The 18,594-nt window shown below is 36.9% G+C and overlaps 1 protein-coding gene across 1 annotated transcript in view; it reads left to right on the top strand.

Annotated features, from left to right (window-relative positions):
- LOC149084886 (fragile X messenger ribonucleoprotein 1 homolog A-like) overlaps positions 1-18,594 on the top strand; it is a 102,150-nt gene that overhangs the window by 72,231 nt on the left and 11,325 nt on the right. Inside the window, exons 9-10 of the mRNA XM_089232621.1 lie at positions 2,857-2,935; positions 16,023-16,132. Coding sequence (XP_089088747.1) covers positions 2,857-2,935; positions 16,023-16,132 — 189 coding nt within the window. The remainder of the gene's footprint in view (positions 1-2,856; positions 2,936-16,022; positions 16,133-18,594) is intronic.

Raw genomic sequence — 18,594 nt, 5'->3', positions numbered from 1 at the left:
GAATCCGATGTAGCAACATCAGAGTTGAAATGACGTTGACGTTCTTTACAGGAGGGGGACACACTGGGAATAAGAAAAAAATTGATAAATTTAGTGTTTGTCGGGTATGATTGGATTTGGGGAGAAAAGATATTCACTTATTTATTATTATTTTGAGAACTCTGCCTCACATAAATTACAATGTACATTTTCAGATTTCTTGTATAATGTTTCAACACATACACATGAGCATGGCGGATCTAGAGCTCGTTGTTGGGGGGGGGGGGGGGGGCTGATTTTACAAATTTATAAAAATTAGTCATTCTGAATGAGGTAGCCATACGTTGTGCATTTTGTATTTTCCGGGACAGTACTGGCCTTTTCTGTTTTTCAATTGAAATTTTCTTAAATTTGTTATTCAATCAAAAATGTTGATACAGCTAATTTTCAATGGATTGATTGAATGCAATATTGTCTTATAGACATTCCGAAAACTTCATGAATTATCACAGTTTGCTTGGGATAGGTGATCATATATCTGCACCTTCACGTGAGTTTGTTAAAACAGTTATACTGTAGTAGATTTCGAAACAATGGGTGCCACGGCACCGGAATCAATGTAATTTTATGGGTGGGGCAGTTGGTTAGAAGATGCAACAAGTTGGGGGAGGGGCTGCCCCCTCTTTTAATTCGTCAGTGACTGGAAGGTAGGAGCAATAATGTATGCAGGATTTTCTCAGGAGGGGGTTCATATTTTTTATTTCTTCCAAAGGTTTTTTTTTTTCATTCTCTTACTAAAAAGAAAGCCACTATAATCTTGGCCTGCCTCTTTTTTGCTGCCTATGCCAGTGATAAGGTTGTGAGGTATGCTTCAAATTAAACTATATTGAAGATGATGGTAGGGCTTCGATTTCTAAATGGTGTGCCACGGCATGTAGGGGTGCTGCGATATTTGTGCTGCAAATATTCTGCGGATAGTTTTATTAAATAATGTAATGGACTATGATTATGAAACAGTGAGTTTGTGTATAGTATACATATACTCAGTCACCCCCCCCCCCCACACACACACACTGGGATCATTTACCTTCTTATCGTTAGCATGGCATATTGCAAGGCTCTCACTTCTCCTACGTTTTAGTAAAATGTCCTGCTTTTCTAGATTTTACCTTACTTTTATTAATTTTTTTCCAAATATTGTCGAAAAAAATTGGTGTAACTTTTTTTAAATGAAAAGGAATTCGAAATATTGCCAAGTAACACAAATGTAGTAGATTGCAATTAATGATTCTGCCAAAGCAAAAGTTGTATAATTTTTCAGGTTATTTGTGGGGGTTGTATGAGAGGCTATGTGGTTTATTAGTTTTTCTTTTGCTTAGTTTAAGGTTTCGAAAACTCATTTTGTGCCAATGTTTTGAGTAATCATTAAAAGCTTCTGTCTGGATAGAAAAAATTTTGTATTCACTATTTCACACACATGGTCTTGAACTATTTATTCATTGTATAGCAACTAACATTAATTATTCAAAATTATGGTGCACACTTTGTGTATAGGTGAAACAACAGTTTGCATAACAAAACAGTTCTATACATGAGCCTATTTTAGGTTTTGTAACTTTGATGCTACTCAATAGCATTCTATTGTTTTCTGTATTTTTAGAACATGAAGCATAAACAATGTTTACAAAGCTTTGCAAAGAATTAGAAATGAAAATACTTAATTTGTTGAAAACAATGACACTGGCATTGAACAATAAAATGTAAGCAAATCCCGTTAAGACAGGATTGACAATGCAGTAAAACCATGTGGTTCACCTTGACTTATTTACATTGACTTTGTAATTTACAAATTTTGCACTGGAAGTGGTTTTGAATAAGCGTCATTCCTTGATAACTTACATGTCTTCATAATTTGTTGCTCATTGTCAAAGAGAGTTGACAGACTGGACTTTGGAAGACTTCTCAAAAATATAGATGTATATTTTGAGGGGAGAGAGAGAAAAGAGAATTATCTGTGGTTTCTAGTATGCTGTTTTGGCCCAAAACTGTTTTTTTTTAACTTGTCTTGAGGGGTTACCCTTCCCCTTGTCCTACTTTTTCTAATTTTTTTCAGTCAGAGCTGTGCATATATCGATACATCATTATATCGTGATGTTGACAATGTATCACGATGTAAAATTTTCAATATCGCCCAGTCCTAGTGGGTAGCTTACGTGAAGCTATTGCTAATTCTAACAGGCACTTAAAACAAATAATAATGACATTTGAAATCATATTTAACCCTTAACTGGTGTGGTGACGTCTCGACCCCACACACTACTCATCCTATCATCCCTTGAGAAAGAAATGCACCTGGGCCATCTTATTTTCAGTACTGTCAAGCTAGTTGTTTACTTGTGTTTGACAAATTTATTATGATATACTTTTTCCTCCCTCTATATCATTGATCAAAGTTTCCGTGGAGTGAAAATGACCCCACCACACCACTTGCTTAAGTCTTTTTTTTTTGTGTGTCTGACAGCCAGAGTGTTCAGATTGAAATGGCATCTTTCCCTTCAAAATTTGACAGGAAAACTATCTTACTATATTATTATTTATACAGTAATTTTTTCATCACATGAAGCAAATCCAATACAGCCACTTTTCAGGGTGAACGTGACACGTTCTGCCAAACGAAAGGGGATGATAGATGAGCCGAAGTGGAACATGAGTCACCCTTCAATATATATGCAACATTTTATGAAGATAGATTGAAAATTGTGTGGATGTGTGTATTGAGAACATATGAGAAATGAAATATAGATGTAATGAAATCTGCTATATTGCAATCAAATGGTGTTAATATTTTCTTGATTTTTTTTCATATTTTATGTGCAGAATGAAGAAGCTGTAAAAAAAGCTAGAAGCATTTTAGAATATGCAGAAGAGTTGGTACAAGTTCCTCGACTGCTTGTTGGTAAGTTATGATTTTTTAGCCTCAAGTTTCATAAATGTAATTAAGGGTTAATTATACCCAGTGTCCATTGTAACCTTCGGCAATTTCAAAACACATTTTTTCAAAGTGAGAAATAGTAGTCTATTTGTTTATCGCTCACACATTTAATTTCTATTTGAGACCAAAAACAATTAGTGTAAATGGAGACCTGGATGTACGATTGAGTTTGGATTGAATGCCCATTTGAATTCATTGAGTTTAATGAAAATATCAGTGCCATATTTCTCTAAATAGTTCTTATATTGTGCTGTTTGATCAATATATAAAAAACTATTGGAAAAACAATATTAAGCCTATATCTGTTTTTTTATGTCTTAAACAGGGCTTGACAAATTGAGAAAAAAATCTAGGTGCCAACCAAATATTTTAGGAGCCAACTGTATTCCTTTTGCCCAAGTAATTAATCATGCACAGAAAATTTTAGACGCCAATATGTGAATTTTTTTAGTTGCTATGGTGAGACCTGACGCTTGTCGAACTGTGGTCTAAACATGTTTTATACGAAGGTTTCAACAGCTAGCTGATGCAAAGATGAATTCAAGAAAGAAAGAAAATTCAACTGCCCGTGCGAAAGGGTGTGAATTTAATAAGGATGCTGAGCAAGTTCCTTAAGCATATCTCCATTTATTATCAACAGATTGTCAGCTCTGATGGTAATGTAGAGTTGCCTCCATAACCATTGGGCCTAACTCCCCTTCTCCCAGCCTTCTTTCTTTGGGGATCTAATGCATCATTATACCTATTTATGATAAACTGTTACTTTTGTTCATAAGGACTTTGTTCTGCATCTTTATTTTATGATTCAAAATGTGTTTAGACATTAAAAAAATAGATGTATATTTAATGTTATTTTACTAATAGTTGGTCCCTCAGTGTAGCAAAATGTTTTCAGTGCCAACATGGTAAGCTGGGTGGTGAAAATCATAAAATTTAAAATTAAATACTTCTGCTAATATTCCACTTAGAAAAAGGAAACATTTTTTTTTAGTATGAAGAGATAGTCTTGAAATATACTGAGAGAAATTGAATTTTCTGGATGTTATGCCAAAACTGATATTTAGGAAGAAAAGTGATTTGTCCCCTTGCATACCTGGCAAGTGCGCTAACGAATGCACCAGAGACACACTTTTCAACTCCTTATAACATGCATTAGTAGCATGAAGCGCTGATACCATCTCTTCATATAAAAACTCCAACTAGGGCGAAAATTGCTGTAGTTAAGGAAGGTTGCTATGACTCCACTCAGCGGTTTACGCTGCTAATGTGTGTTATAAGGAATTGAAAAGTGTGTGTCTGGTGTATTGGTTAGCGCACTTGTGTGTGCCCGCTATGCAAGAGGACCTGGGTTCAATTCCTGGAGGAGACAAATCACTTTTCTTTCCAAATATCAGTTTCGGTATAACATCCAGAAAATTCAATTTCTCTATTTTTTTTACTCATTATTAGTGGGGAGATTTTTTTTGATTCGTGGTTTCAGGCTAGAGGTACCATGTGTTAAATTTTGTAAGTTAACACCTGTAACAGCCCCTTCAAGAATAAACAAATACTCTGCATATATATATCTGTATGCTGGAGGTAAATTTGCAGTACTTTCCTTTTACTACACATAGGTATAGGACACTAAGTCCTGAGAGAGAGAGAGAGATTCACTTTTATAAAAAATAAAAAAAGCTCCCTATATAGACATATTACAAAAAATTTTAAACGGCTTATAAAATTTCTCTTTTGTGGCATGGTGCCCTTTACCTCCAGCATACAAATATAAATATATAACATATTTTTAATTGCTGCATCATTTCAATGCTTTGAAAGTCTCTCTTTGAAATCATTGGTTCAAAATGGGTGTAGTATCAAAAGGGAGGTGTATGAAGACTTTGATATTGATGTGAAGGCGGTGTATCAGTTAAAATTAGACATTAATCACACTGCAAATAAATATTCATAATTCCAGGTTCTTATAACTGGCCCTGTTTATTCCAACATCCATTCTTCAATTCAACACTTTAAAAATTACATATTCATTTAATTCATGAAAGGTGGCAAGTTGAGAAGGAATTTTATTAATTACTCACCACTGCCAGGAGGGTCTTCTTCTGTCGCTTTTCACAGTGGCACTGAATACCTTTTTCTCCTCTTTTGCAAGGTCTCATCTCCTGTCGCCAATTCACTGGCCTATCGCCAAGCGATACCCTCTTTTGCGCCAACTGGCGTAGTGTCGCGCTTACAAACTATCTTACAAATTATCCCTTCTATATCACTATGCATCCTGTATAGGGTGGGTCGAAGAAAATGAAGTTTTCATTTTCAAAACGCTATAGTGTGGAAAGTTGCCTCCTTTGAAAAGAAGAACAATGCCATAAAAAAATTGAAAATAAAAAAAAATTTAATTTAAACATCTTCCAATCACGCATCATCAGAGTTGTCAAATTTGCTCCCCAGGTAGATACCCCTGGGCTGGATTTTTCTGGGGGAAAAATTTGTTTCCAAAGAAAATTATGAAAATTAAGTGGAAGATGGCCTGTGGTTTTAAGCTCAACATTCATCACTACTGAGGGGCTTCATGCCATGTTGGCATGTTTACATATAAGGGGACCATTCAAATATTACATCGGCGTCGGTACGGGTTTCTGGATTTGCTGAATTTTTATGACAAAAGGGGGGGGGTTTGAATGACGCTTACGTCATCCAACACCCGAAAAAAAAATTTTCGTAATGACATCTTTACTGGGAATGCCAAAAACAAGAAAAACCTTTCCCAAGTTTGAGGGTACCTGAACTGACATTCTCTTTCCCCCTCCCCCATTGATAAGTCCCCTATAAAACTCTTTCACTAGTAGACCACTATAGATCTACAGATCTCCCATCCTGTCTCACTTATAGAAGGAAGTGGGGGTCGGTTAAATTTTTGTGTTCACTCAGTGCGTCACGTGCATTGTTCTTGACTCCTGCGCATAAGTGGATGCATGCTCTTTGAACAGGAAGGATGTGGTTCACAGAGGGTGTGCTTGTTGATTGGGGGTGGGGCTATCTACTTTTGTCCTGCTACTTATGCTAATAAAAAAGTTTTGTGGATGGTGGATCTCCTCCGTCCGTACCATTTATGCTGTGGTATGATGTGGCAGAGAAAACAAGCTGCGATGGTTTTTGGGACAAGCACAAAAACTACTAGTAGTGAAAAAATTTTCTTGCATGATTAGAAATCTGTGACCGCAACTGGTTTGTGCAAGGTAAGATATTAAAAACGAAGCAACCATTTGGTCTATTTATTTATGATTTCCCTGAAATACTTGATCATGCGTGGTGCAGGCCCACCTTCCACTTGGAAAAAAATTGGTAATCATTGGCTATATAAGACCAGACATCCGCAATAATTTCATTAATCACACCTGATCAATCACACTCTCTCACCTGCTCAAGTAGGTTTTGGAACGTAAATCAGCTATGATTTGATGAGTGGAGTGAACTGTTACTTACCGACTTCTTTTCAGACACCAACAGTGTGAAAACTTATAATTGACTGATCTTAGATTTTCAATGTGTGTGTGTAAGAGTGAGTGACCTCATTAATTTTATAAGGATCAGCATCGATAGTCCAAAAATTGATAAATTTGACCCTGCATCTAGTGGAATATCTTATCGGGGGATATAGGAAAAATATTCTGACAAAGGACGGTAAAACAAACAAGATTGGGGAAACTCTGTTCTAGGTTTTTCATCATATCAACAGTCACAGAAGTGATAAGGCAAATTCAGACGATTTATATTAAAAATTTTTGTATTCATTACGATTTTTTTTAAAGGGAATTATGTGAATAATTGTTACTCGAAGCTATTTTAAGTGTGATTAATGATGAGAAATATTTTTAAATGAAAAAAGTAAATCTAGTATATATATTTAGTAATATTTTTCCAGCATGTAAAATATTGATTCTGGCATGTATTATTGAAAGTTGCATGCCTGACAGAACATGTAAATTTTTGGACATTTGTCCAGACCTAATCTAATACCAGAGGAAAACATAATTTGGTATTTCATTTGATCGCGTGAATCACAATTTTATTTATGTACCCACTTGCACCAAATAGAAATTGATTTTATCTAAGCACTTAACTTTATGTAAGCACAGCCTGGCGGCTACCCAAAAGTAACAAAATAGATGCAGACCTGAAAAAGATTTTAAAATTGTTTGAAAGCATTGAGTTTTATTGATTAATGTGTGCTATATATGAATGACCATCTAACAGGACTGGCAGGGGCATTGGAGGTGTTTTGAACCAGTGAGTGCTCATCTTGAGCTTTATACAGCAAAACCTGTATGAAGCAGAACATCAACAGACTGAAATAATATTCTGTTTTAGACAGATTTCCATTTTATAAAGGTGCAAATAAAAGCACTAATCATTGAACAGACTATTACACCATACGTGTACCTCGTCCATATTCCTCTGCGAAACTTCTAACCAATTGGTACATGTCGGGATATGCGTCTCCATGTTGTGAACCTAACGTGAACCTTGTTTCTGTGTAATGCTTGTATAGTGCTGTCATCTGCAACATATTTTTCGAACTATGAGTGAAGTGTAATGTTTGAAGATTTTACCATTATAGGTCTGTTGCTCTCTGCGGCGAAACTTTTTAATGAGAAGATCGGCTTTTGCATTCGCATCTCGAAGTTGGGAACCACAAAAAACCAACTTCAGCCGACCACCACTGTGGCGACGGTGGGGTTTGAACCTGGGATCTCGCGATTCGAGTCGGTCACTATGACTACTTGCCCACCACAGCGGCTCATTGAACAGACTATATTTTGATTCCGTTTAAGACAGGTTTCCGTCTCATACAGTGTCCAAGACAGATTTCACTGTATTTAGGAAATTTCAATTTCTGAATGAATTCTGGGGGTGCTGAAAACTATGTCACAAATTACTATGTGTGCTTGAGCACCCACAGCACCCCTGGTTTCAACGCCACTGAGGACTGTGTCATCAGTTGTAATTGGCTTTACTAGGTTTCATTTGAATACAAATATAATGGCACAGCAGGCAAAATGCCCAATGAGGTGGCAGAATTAACTGTGTCACTGTGCCAAAATTAACATCTTGCACCATTCTGCTCCAATAGTGTATTATCGTGTTTTTCTGTGCCAAATAATGAATTTTGCTTCAGTATGCCCGGAATTTTGGAAAGCACGGCAAAAAATTTTATTCCGCGAAATTATTTTTTCTGAGAAGAGCGTGTTTTATTTCCTCTGTATTTAAATTCACCTTATTTAAACTATCGGCCCCTCATCTGGCTTTCCATTGCGAAACCCTGATAATATCTGTGATCGTGCAACTGAAGATGGTTTGCAATGGTCTTTAAGCTTTAAAGTGCTAATGTGAGTCAATTTTCATTTTAAAAAAAAAAGTCCTCACTGGAAGCAGCAGAAATTATTGTAGTCGATCATCATTGCGCCAAATCCCGATGTTTAATGAAAAAAAAATTGTTCCGGGAGTAAAGGAGCAAGTCTGCTGAATTATGAATGCCAATTTAGAAACTTTGCAGAAGAATGAGCGTTAAATTGCCAGTTTTGCAGAATAACGAGTGTTAAATCGCCAAATAGTGAGTCAGATTGCCAATCTCGCCAAATAATGAGTGCTGAATCGCCAAACATTGTGTTGATTCTTCCGAAATTCTCTCCCATTTTGCAACAATTTCTTTCCAAGATGCCAATTTTGCAGAATAACGAGTGTTAAATTGCCAAATAGTGAGTATCAGATCGTCAATCTCGCCAACACCCATATATTGAATATCATTATCTCCCTTAAAAACCAATGCGAAAAAGGGGTGGGAATATACATGGGAACATGAAGGGGTTGCAGCCTTTCCCCCAAGCATCAAAAATTTGTATGGTTGATCCAAATACATTTGAGTATATATGTATTGTATTGACATCATGCCCCGCGAAAAGTTGCAAAAGATTAAAATTGATTTGTTATCATGTTTCTATTATGTAAATTCACTCGTGTTCCACCATTTCATTAAGACACTTCCTATTTTATTAACACAAACCCGGAAAAGAGGTCGAGACTCAGTTTGGGAACCACTGGTATGAAATATGAAAAACCATCCAGCATGGTTCATTTTGTCGAATGAGAAAAGAGAAAAGGCCACCAAAACGTCACCATATTTTGCTTTTGGTATGTGGTAGACACCATGAACACTTAAAATTCTTAATTCCATGGCTGTATGGACTCATTAACATTATTCTGCTAATCATGAAGTTTTTTTGCACAATCTGTTCAGAGAATTTGTATTGCAAGCTTCAGTCATATTAGCCTTGTCAATGACTACTGTCTCTGAGTCACTAGGAGATGCAAAAGTCTAATAAAATTGTCACATATCCGGTGTGTATAATGAGAAAGCCCAGAATTATGAGGGGAGTGTATAACTTTTCTGTATCATCTTTTGGTAGAAGTATGTCAGAATTTATGATGAAAATGTGTGATAAGTATAATAATTCATTCTTTTAGTCCAATTCTTGATAGAAGAGAAAGATAGATTGGCCTATTAGAGGAATTTTGTTGACATTATAGCAAAAGCTTAATAATTTTCAACTCTATTTTTTGTATCTTTACCATTAACTATTTGATAATCGCTTGGTACAGCGATATTCTCGTTATAAGCTGTACTCATTATTATTATATCGTTCACCAACAACAATTTTTCATTCACCATTCATGAATCAATTCCTTGAGCCTCTATTCGACCCATGCAGCTCCATCAGTTGCCGAAATAATTGCAGGAAAATTAAGAAAATTTTTTTTGTCTAAAATTTCAAACTATAGGTGTCATTGAATAGACTGATTTGTTAAAGAAACTAATTTTTGATGCATTGCATTTACTAGTTGGGAACCAAATAAGAGAGCAATGCATATGTATGAGTTTATGAAGAAGTGGAGCCTATGGGGTAAAAGTTTAATGACGAAATTTCCTGTTATTCACCCTGTCATTTTTGGCAGATTGCCAAAATGACACACTGAGAGTTGGGTCATTTTACTGGTGCAGTTTATGCAAATACAAATACAACGCCACAACAGACAAAATGCCCAACGAGGTGGCTGATAAAAAGATGCCCATAAAAATATGGTTGTCCTATATTTCAAAAATACAGCAACCCAATTAAAAATGCAATTAACACAAATTATAAACAATATATACACATGATAAAATATTATACAATGCCCATAAAGAATACTTATGGTTGTCTTATTCTAAGAATGGATAGCTTCTCGATTTACCCCAACATGTTTATCGTATTTCTTTTTAAACGTGTCAATTGTGTTACAATTTACTACCTCCGGGGGTAAGCTATTCCATTTATTAACAACCCTATTAGAGAAAAATTCCCTTCGACATCATAACCTTGCATTGTCCCTCACCAATCGATACTGGTGTCCCCTTGTAAAAGCAGTCGATTGGCGGTGTACTAAAAGTTCATGGTCCATCCCATTGAAAATTTTGAACACTTCGATCATATCTCCTCGACACCTGCGTTCATCCAATGTAAAAATTTTCAAAAAATGAAGTCTCTCTTCATAACTCAAGCCCTGTGTGCCAATAAGGACACGCGTAGCTCTTCTCTGCACCCCTTCAATCAAGTCTATGTCCCTCTGTAGGTATGGTCTCCAAAACCTTACAGCATACTCCAGTCCAGGACGAACTAAGCCTCGAAAAAGCGGAAGAATGACTTTAGGAGAACGCGAAGAGACCTTTTGAAAATGAGACCACAAGCATTCTATTTGCTTTTTTGACCACCGCTGAACAATGTTCAGAAAACTTAAGTCGCTCGTCAATGAGAATTCCCAAATCGGTGACCCTAGTTGCATCCGGGATAGTGACACCATTCAACTCGTCAGAGAACCGTGGGTTGTTCGAACCAAAATGAGTGACCATGCACTTATCTACGCTAAACGTCATGCTCCATTCATTTGCCCATGCTGCAATCTTGTTTAAGTTGGTCTGGAGCAACTCCCTATCGCTTTCATTCCTGATTACCCCCATTAGCTTCATATCATCTGCGAATTTGCTAGTAATCCCATCGATACCCTGATCGAGTTTGTCGATAAAAAGTGAAAAAAGTATGGGGCCAAGGACACATCCCTGAGGAACTCCACTTGTGACGTCTGTCCAACCAGAGAATTCCCCGTTCACCATAACTCGTTGCGACCTATCTCTTAACCACGATTCTATCCAATTCAGCAAGTTGCCCCCTATTCCAATCTCGTGTAAACGCTTCAAGAGTTTGCCATGCTGGACCCGATCGAATGCCTTCTGGAAATCAAGGTAAACAACGTCGACATTTTTGCTCTTACCCAAAGCCCTAGTCGCGTAATCATAGAAACAAAGGAGGTTAGTTACGCATGTCTTCCCCTTCCTGAACCCATGCTGATTATCTGACAATACATTATTCTCGTCTATCCACTTCACAAACTGCCTTTTGATGATAATTTCCAAAATTTTTGAGAGGGAGCTCGTCAAACTCACTGGACGATAATTGGACACAGCTTCTCTACTACCCTTCTTAAATATCGGAACAACATTAGCAAGTTTCCAATCCCTTGGGACGATACCCTCAGCAACACTACTCCTGTATATCTGTGCGACTGGACCCAACAATTCATTAGCATATTCCCTGAGGACCCTGGGATAGATATTATCTGGTCCTGGTGCTTTGCTTGCACATACATTTCTTAGAAGATTTAGGACCTCCACGTCTTCTACTTGAATATCGTTGAGGGTTTTATTACCCCATGCAACACCCGTATATCGAATATCATTATCTCCATTAAAAACCGACGCGAAAAAGTCATTGAAAGCACTACACATGCCTACATTGCTCTCTACCCTAGAGCCTCCTGTCGAGAGGGGGCCAACTGTCCCCTTACATCCATTATTGACGTATCGAAAAAATGATTTTGGGTCAGAGCCAATGTTATCTGCCAACCTAGATTCAACTTCCTTTTTACTATCCCTTATCCTTTTCTTCAACAGTCTTCTTTTATCAGTAAACAATGATATGTCACCTCGTCCACTTTTATACTCCCTGAATGCTCTTTTCTTTTCAAGATAAAGGTTCCGCACGCTATCCGTGAACCATAGAGGATGTGATGTACAAACACGCTTTTTTCGAACAAAGGGTATGACGTCGTGCAAAACAGAGGACAGCTTCGTACTAAATTCTTCCCATTGACTTACCACCCCTACTGATTCCAACCGGTCTTTGAAAACTTCCGCTAACCATCTTCTCAAAACATCAAAGTTAGTTCTCCGAAAACAAACAACGTCTTTTGTTATCAACCTTACCCGAGGAAAAGTTACAGTGAAATCTGACGATACGATGATCACTGGAAGAAAACTCTTCCCCCACCGAAACATGTTCAACTAGATCCTCAGAACTAGTAAGAACTAAATCCAAAATAGCAGTACCCCTAGTGGCTTCTGATACATGCTGATACAAAAAATTTTCGAGCACAAACTTAAGAAAGTCTCTTTCATACTGATTTCCAGATGAAAGGTTCTCCCAATCAATACCCGGGTAATTGAAATCCCCTAGTATGAGAACCCTCTTTCGCTTACACATGTAGGAAATTTCATCATGCATTTTGGCGATATAGTTTTGATCCCTATTCGGTGGATTGTAACAAACCCCAACAATAAGCTTATGACGTCTTTTGTTCTCAAGTTCAACCCATATGGTTTCAATATCACTTCTCTGTATGTTACACTCTCTAGCCTTCAAACAGGATTTCACGTATATCAACACTCTTCCCCCTTTCCTATCAGATCTATTTCTCAAAAAAGTATTGTATCCTGAGATGTGTAAGAAAGATTCATCCCCATCGTTTGCCCAAGATTCTGTAATGGCTATAAGATCCAAGCCCTCCACAACTATCATAGTTTCTCAAAAATCTTTCTTATTACCCAAGCTCCTGGCATTTATTAAAACACATTTTAATTTGCCCGGTGATTTAGTGTCAATCGAGAAGCCATCCAAGTCAGAAGTGGGTAATTCCCCGTCAGTACTGTTGTGACAATCGTAAACCTCCCAGACCCCCCTCTTATTTAGATGGATCCCATCCGAACGAAGCCACCTATCGGTAAATGTGGGAAGCTCCAAGAACGTGACCCCAAGTATGGAGCAAATGTCCTTCAGGCCTATATTGAATTGGTGGATCCTACTCCTATATCCCCTACTACCCCTTGGTAGCACTGTAATCACTGCCACATCTGAACCCCCCTCCCTAGCGGATAATAGTAAATCCCGGTATTCTGACAGAGACTCACTAATATTCGCTCCTACCTGATTTGTTCCCACCCACAGAATCACCCGCAAGGGCAACTTTCGGCGATGAAAAACGTCTCGAACGTTGCCAATCTTCCCCCCAGGAAGACAACAGCGCTCGAAACCCCGAAAATCCCTACACACTCGGTTCCCAAGTTCCCTAACCATAGAATCGCCGATGATTAAACCCCTATCACTATCCCCCTCTACCTCATCCACGACCACCCATTCGCCCTCTAAAATGTCGTTGTTCGGGGAGATTGCTTCTTCATCAACAGGTGGCTTGACGACCAGAGGCTCCGTTATAACCGGGCCCTCTAGCACCCTAACTTTTTCCCGTAAAGTTTCGACCTCGAGTTCCAGCCTTTTCCTATCTAAGCACCCTTTACAATTGAAACTATCAGCTACTATACCCCTAGACCAGGAAAACCTCCCGTCGCAAGCTCTACACAACACTAGTCGAGGTCGAGGCATACTAACACTATTGCTAAAGCTAGATAATAATACTTAAAAATAGGAAAATGAGAAACGTTAACTGGAAATTAAAATAATGTAAAATACATTACTATGCAAAATATACGTAAGAGATTATACGAAAAAATTACATAAAGTAGAATGCTCAGCACTAAATCACGAAGAATAAAATAAATATGTATATAAAGAATACAACACCTTCTAAAAAAAGTATTAAGCTACGAAGTACAATTTATACTTATTAGAATTAGCTAACTATCTCAAAACACTAACACTACAACAATAGGGCCAAATGGAAGGAAAACAAAGTTATTGAGAGTACCCGGGAAAAAGTATACACTGTTTGCTAACACTAATGTCCAAAAACCTACAAATTTATATCAAAGAAGCGAGAAAACACAAACCTGGCAAAAATTCAATGAAAATGAAATGTGAATGAGAAAAATAAATTTAAGTCGATCGAAAATACACAACGAAAATTAAAAAAAAATGAGAGCAATATAATAAAAAAAAAACCACTTATCTCACAATCCAACGTGCGGTAAAGAAAAAAAGAGAATCACAGCAGAATATGACCCAAAAATAAACAACACGCTAAGTAAAACTCACGAGAACGAAGAAAAACACAAAGAAAGACACAAAACCGTACCAATGTACCTCTGTTATATAGAATTTTTTTTGGCCAAAGAAAAAAAAATAGTTTCAAAAACCTTCATATCTCTAGAAAAAAGTACTTCTAGAGCAGGGTGGCCAACCTATTTTCAAGCCGTGCTACAATCAAGATTATTTTCAATGTTTGTGCCACTCTACAAATTTTAAAATGCAGACCATATGTCCAGTTTTTACACGACACAAGTATTCTTTCCGTTCCTGCAAAATATTGTTCGGCTGTCCTCTTATGTCTATAGAAATATTCATTTTGTCACTTGAGTTCTAAATTTTTTTTATTTTTAGTCATACATTTGATTATTGCAATGCAGAGTGTGTATGTATTCATATATCAAAAGAAGTTCATCTTATTTTACCTACACCATGGTGAACATAGACACCGGAACCTGAGGACTTAAAGTGCTTGCCCTCTCACCCAATAAACTTTGTAAGAGGGCTTAGTTTACGCCCCCGTCCCCAAGACTTCATGATTATACAATGCTATTATGTTATACAATGCATGTCCCCTAGGCAGACAATCCTGAATCTCGTACACATGGGATGTCCAGCCACTATGCCCAAAGATAAAAAACCAAACAAACGCATTGAATGAGAAAGGCATCAAATAGTTATTATTTTAAGAGTGTCTATCATACTAAACATAGGTTTGGTAGCCTACAAGATCACCCTATGCATAAAAAGGGATTGTTTAAAAGTTGGAGAGAATTTTTTTGATTGAAAAGTGTGAAATATAATTTCTTTAATCTTCGAAAAACATTCATGTGCCACTCCTGATACCATGGCATGCCACTTGCGACAAGGTCACCCTGTTCTAGTGTATGGGACTTTAGTACTAGAATGTTTATATCCATTACAATTCTGGGTGGGATGACACATGTTCATGTGTAGTTTTGTACTTCCGCCTCTTTTATGTGGACAAAAATGACTTCTGCAATGGCATATCTAGCCATCATGATGGTAGTTAAGCATCTGTGCCAGTTCCTCCCTTCCTACAGCTGACTATTGTCTTCATTTAATAAGTGGAGCTTCAGTTTTTGATGACAGCAGTGACATCTATTGGTATATTTTTGAAGTATGTTTTCTTCACCAAACAAAATTACATTTCTTCAGGAGTACTCATGTAAAATTTCAGGTCATTCTGATCAGTGGTTCTTACTTTATAGTGAGAGATGCAATTTTTGTTACAATCACCTTTTGTACATCAGCCTAGCATCATAGTGTTGTACTGCTGTAATGAGTATAAAGGTCATGCTCAGGTGACTGATTAAGAGATAAAGGCATGTTTTTTTTTAATTCATTCCATTGTTGATTATGGTAGAAACCACAAAGAAATAATTAAGCATATGAATATTTTGATTTTGATGTGGAAACTATTTTTTTTTTATTTATACTCTAATACCAACACCATAAAATTCTATAAAGTAACAGCATAATTATGCCATATTTCAAATATAAATTTACAGTAGTACTTTTGTTTCAAAAACTTATGTAACGGTATAGAATTATATACAGTATATGTTGCTATGTAAAGTATGAATTTTATACAATATCCCATGATATATATGTTTTTTCAAAATTAGGTAAAGTTATTGGTAAGAGTGGTCATATAATTCAAGAAATGGTGGACAAATCTGGTGTTGTCAGAGTGAAAATAGAAGGCGATAATGAAAATCAAACACCTAGAGATGAGGTGGGTCAATAAATTTTGAATTGATACTATTCCAAATCAGTTTAATAGTGAAAATTCCCAACAATTTCAATTAGTAAAACTTAGAAACAGGTATGAAAATGTGTTTACCTTTTTTATTCCAAATGCTAATTGGAAAAAAAATTGATGTAAAGATAAATCTCTCTACAACAATATCTTTCGAATCTTGTTTGAAAGTGCTTTAATGCAATTTTAAATTCCCCTTGATACAAACAGAAAAAAGATGCCCATAAAAAATATGGATGTCAAATATAACCAAGATACAACAACTCAATATACACTGGTGTAAGAAATTAAGAGAATTTACAGACTTGGTCGATTATCTCTAGAACTACTGTACCGATTTTAGTGAAATTGTATGTACATACATTGATGCAATACAAAACAAATAACCATTCAATAATTGTAATACACATGCATGATCGTGCGTAACACTTGTTGGAGTTGGAAGGTATGAAACAGCGGTTGCAGAATGAACAAAAAAATGGGTTAATAGATGGGCTAATAGGGGGTATGGTCCCCTCTTACAGATATACAGGTCTCGCAGCGTGATTTCATACTTGAAATAAGGCAGTTTATCATTTCCTGTGGCAATTGGTCCCACTCGTTCAGCAACGCTGTTTTCATTCCCTGGATGGTTCCCGGAGGAGGGTTGCGAGTTTGAATTGCCCTCCCCACAGCGTCCCAGACATGCTCTAGAGGGTTAAGGTCTGGAGATCTGGCTGGCCAATCCATCCAGCGAATATCCTCACTCTCTAGAAAATTGTCGAGCAGAAGAGCTCTATGTGGCCTCGCATTATCATCCATTAAAATGAACTCAGGGCCAACTGCACCCCTGAAAAGATGAACATAGGGCTCCAAGACCTCATCCCTATACCTCACACCAGTCACAGTGCCTCTTTCAAAGACATGGAGAGGTGTGCGGCCATCCAACATGATGCCTGTCCAGACCATTGAACCTCCTCCGCCATAATGGTCAATTTTGCGGACATTGAAGGGTGGGTGGTGGGTCCCTGGTTCTCTCCATATGAACGTACGGCGAGAATCGGTGCTTAGGCTGAACCGGGACTCATCAGTGAAGAGAACGGTCGCCCATTGATCCATACTCTAATCTCTATGCTCTCTGCATCATGATAAACGGATTCTCCTGCATAGCTCTTCTCTGCGCCCCTTCACAACCAAGTGTATATTTCTCTGTAAGCATGGCAGGGGTGGGAACTCTGCGGCAAAACTAATATCTTGCGCCATCCTGCTCCAATAGCATATTTTCGTATTTTTCTGCGCCAAATAGCGAATTTTGCTTCAGTATGCCCGGAATTTCGGCCAAAAATTTTTTGTTCCTGCTAGCCACGAAACGACTCTTTCCGAGAAGAGTGTTTTATTCCACTGTACTTAAACTATTTCCTTATTTAAATTATCTGCCCCTCATCGGGCTTTCCATCGCCAGACCCGATATTGTCCGTGATCGTGAAAATGAAGATGGTTTGCAATGGTCTTTCAGCTTTAACGTGCAAATGTGAGTCAGTTTCCGTTTAAAAACAAAAAGTCGCCACTGGAAGCAGCAGAAATTAGTGTAGTCGATCGTCATTGTGTTAAATCCTGATGTTTCGTGAAAAAAATTTTCATTCCGGGAGTAAAAAGGGCATTTCCGCCGAATTACGAATGTTAATTTAGAAACTTTGCCGAATAACGAGCGCTAAATCGCCAATGTTGCAGAATAACGATCGTTAATATCGGCAATAATGAGCATTAAATCGTTAATATCGCCAAATAACGAGTGCAAGATCGCCGATCTCGCCAAATAACGAGTACCGAATTGCCAAACATCGTGTTGATTCTTCTGAAATTCTCTCCCATTTTTCAGCAATTTTTTTCCCGAGTATAAAAAAATTGAAAACTTAAGAGAATTTTTAGCCCATTTGAACTGCTGCTGTTCGAGGCAGCAAATAGTGCCTTCAGTAAGCAAAAATCATCTTAAATAGATGGGTGCAAAAAATTTTATGACAGCCGCTCTTTCAAACAGGGTGTCAAAAGCCTAAACCACCAAAAACAAAAAACAAGCTGATGAAAAGATGTTTGATAACAAAAAACAGTGCAGTTCAGTGATGGTAACTCGTGGGAAATTTCCCATATTCGTGGGAAAAATGGGCCAAAATTGGTTCACATGGGAAATTTCTTGGCAGTTTGGAAAATTTTGAGAGTTCATCAAACAAAAGAATTTTTATTGAAAAAATATATATAAATGCAAAACAATACTTTTCTTATAATTTTAAATATTTATATTGAATATTATAAGCAATAATAATATTATTTCTTATAATTCCTCATTATAATATTAATAAATATATTATAATTTTAAATATAAATATTTAAAATTATAATATATTTATTAATATTATAATTAAATATTTTCTTATATTTTTAAATATTTGACTGCATATTTC

The sequence above is a fragment of the Pholcus phalangioides genome, unplaced genomic scaffold (assembly GCF_987345545.1).
Source record: "Pholcus phalangioides strain wild (caught in Gottingen) unplaced genomic scaffold, Ppha-v1.0 ptg000007l_1, whole genome shotgun sequence".
NCBI classification, from domain to species: Eukaryota; Metazoa; Arthropoda; class Arachnida; order Araneae; family Pholcidae; genus Pholcus; species Pholcus phalangioides.
The sequence above is the reverse complement of the archived record's forward strand: the minus strand, read 5'-3'. Positions and strand labels throughout refer to the sequence as shown.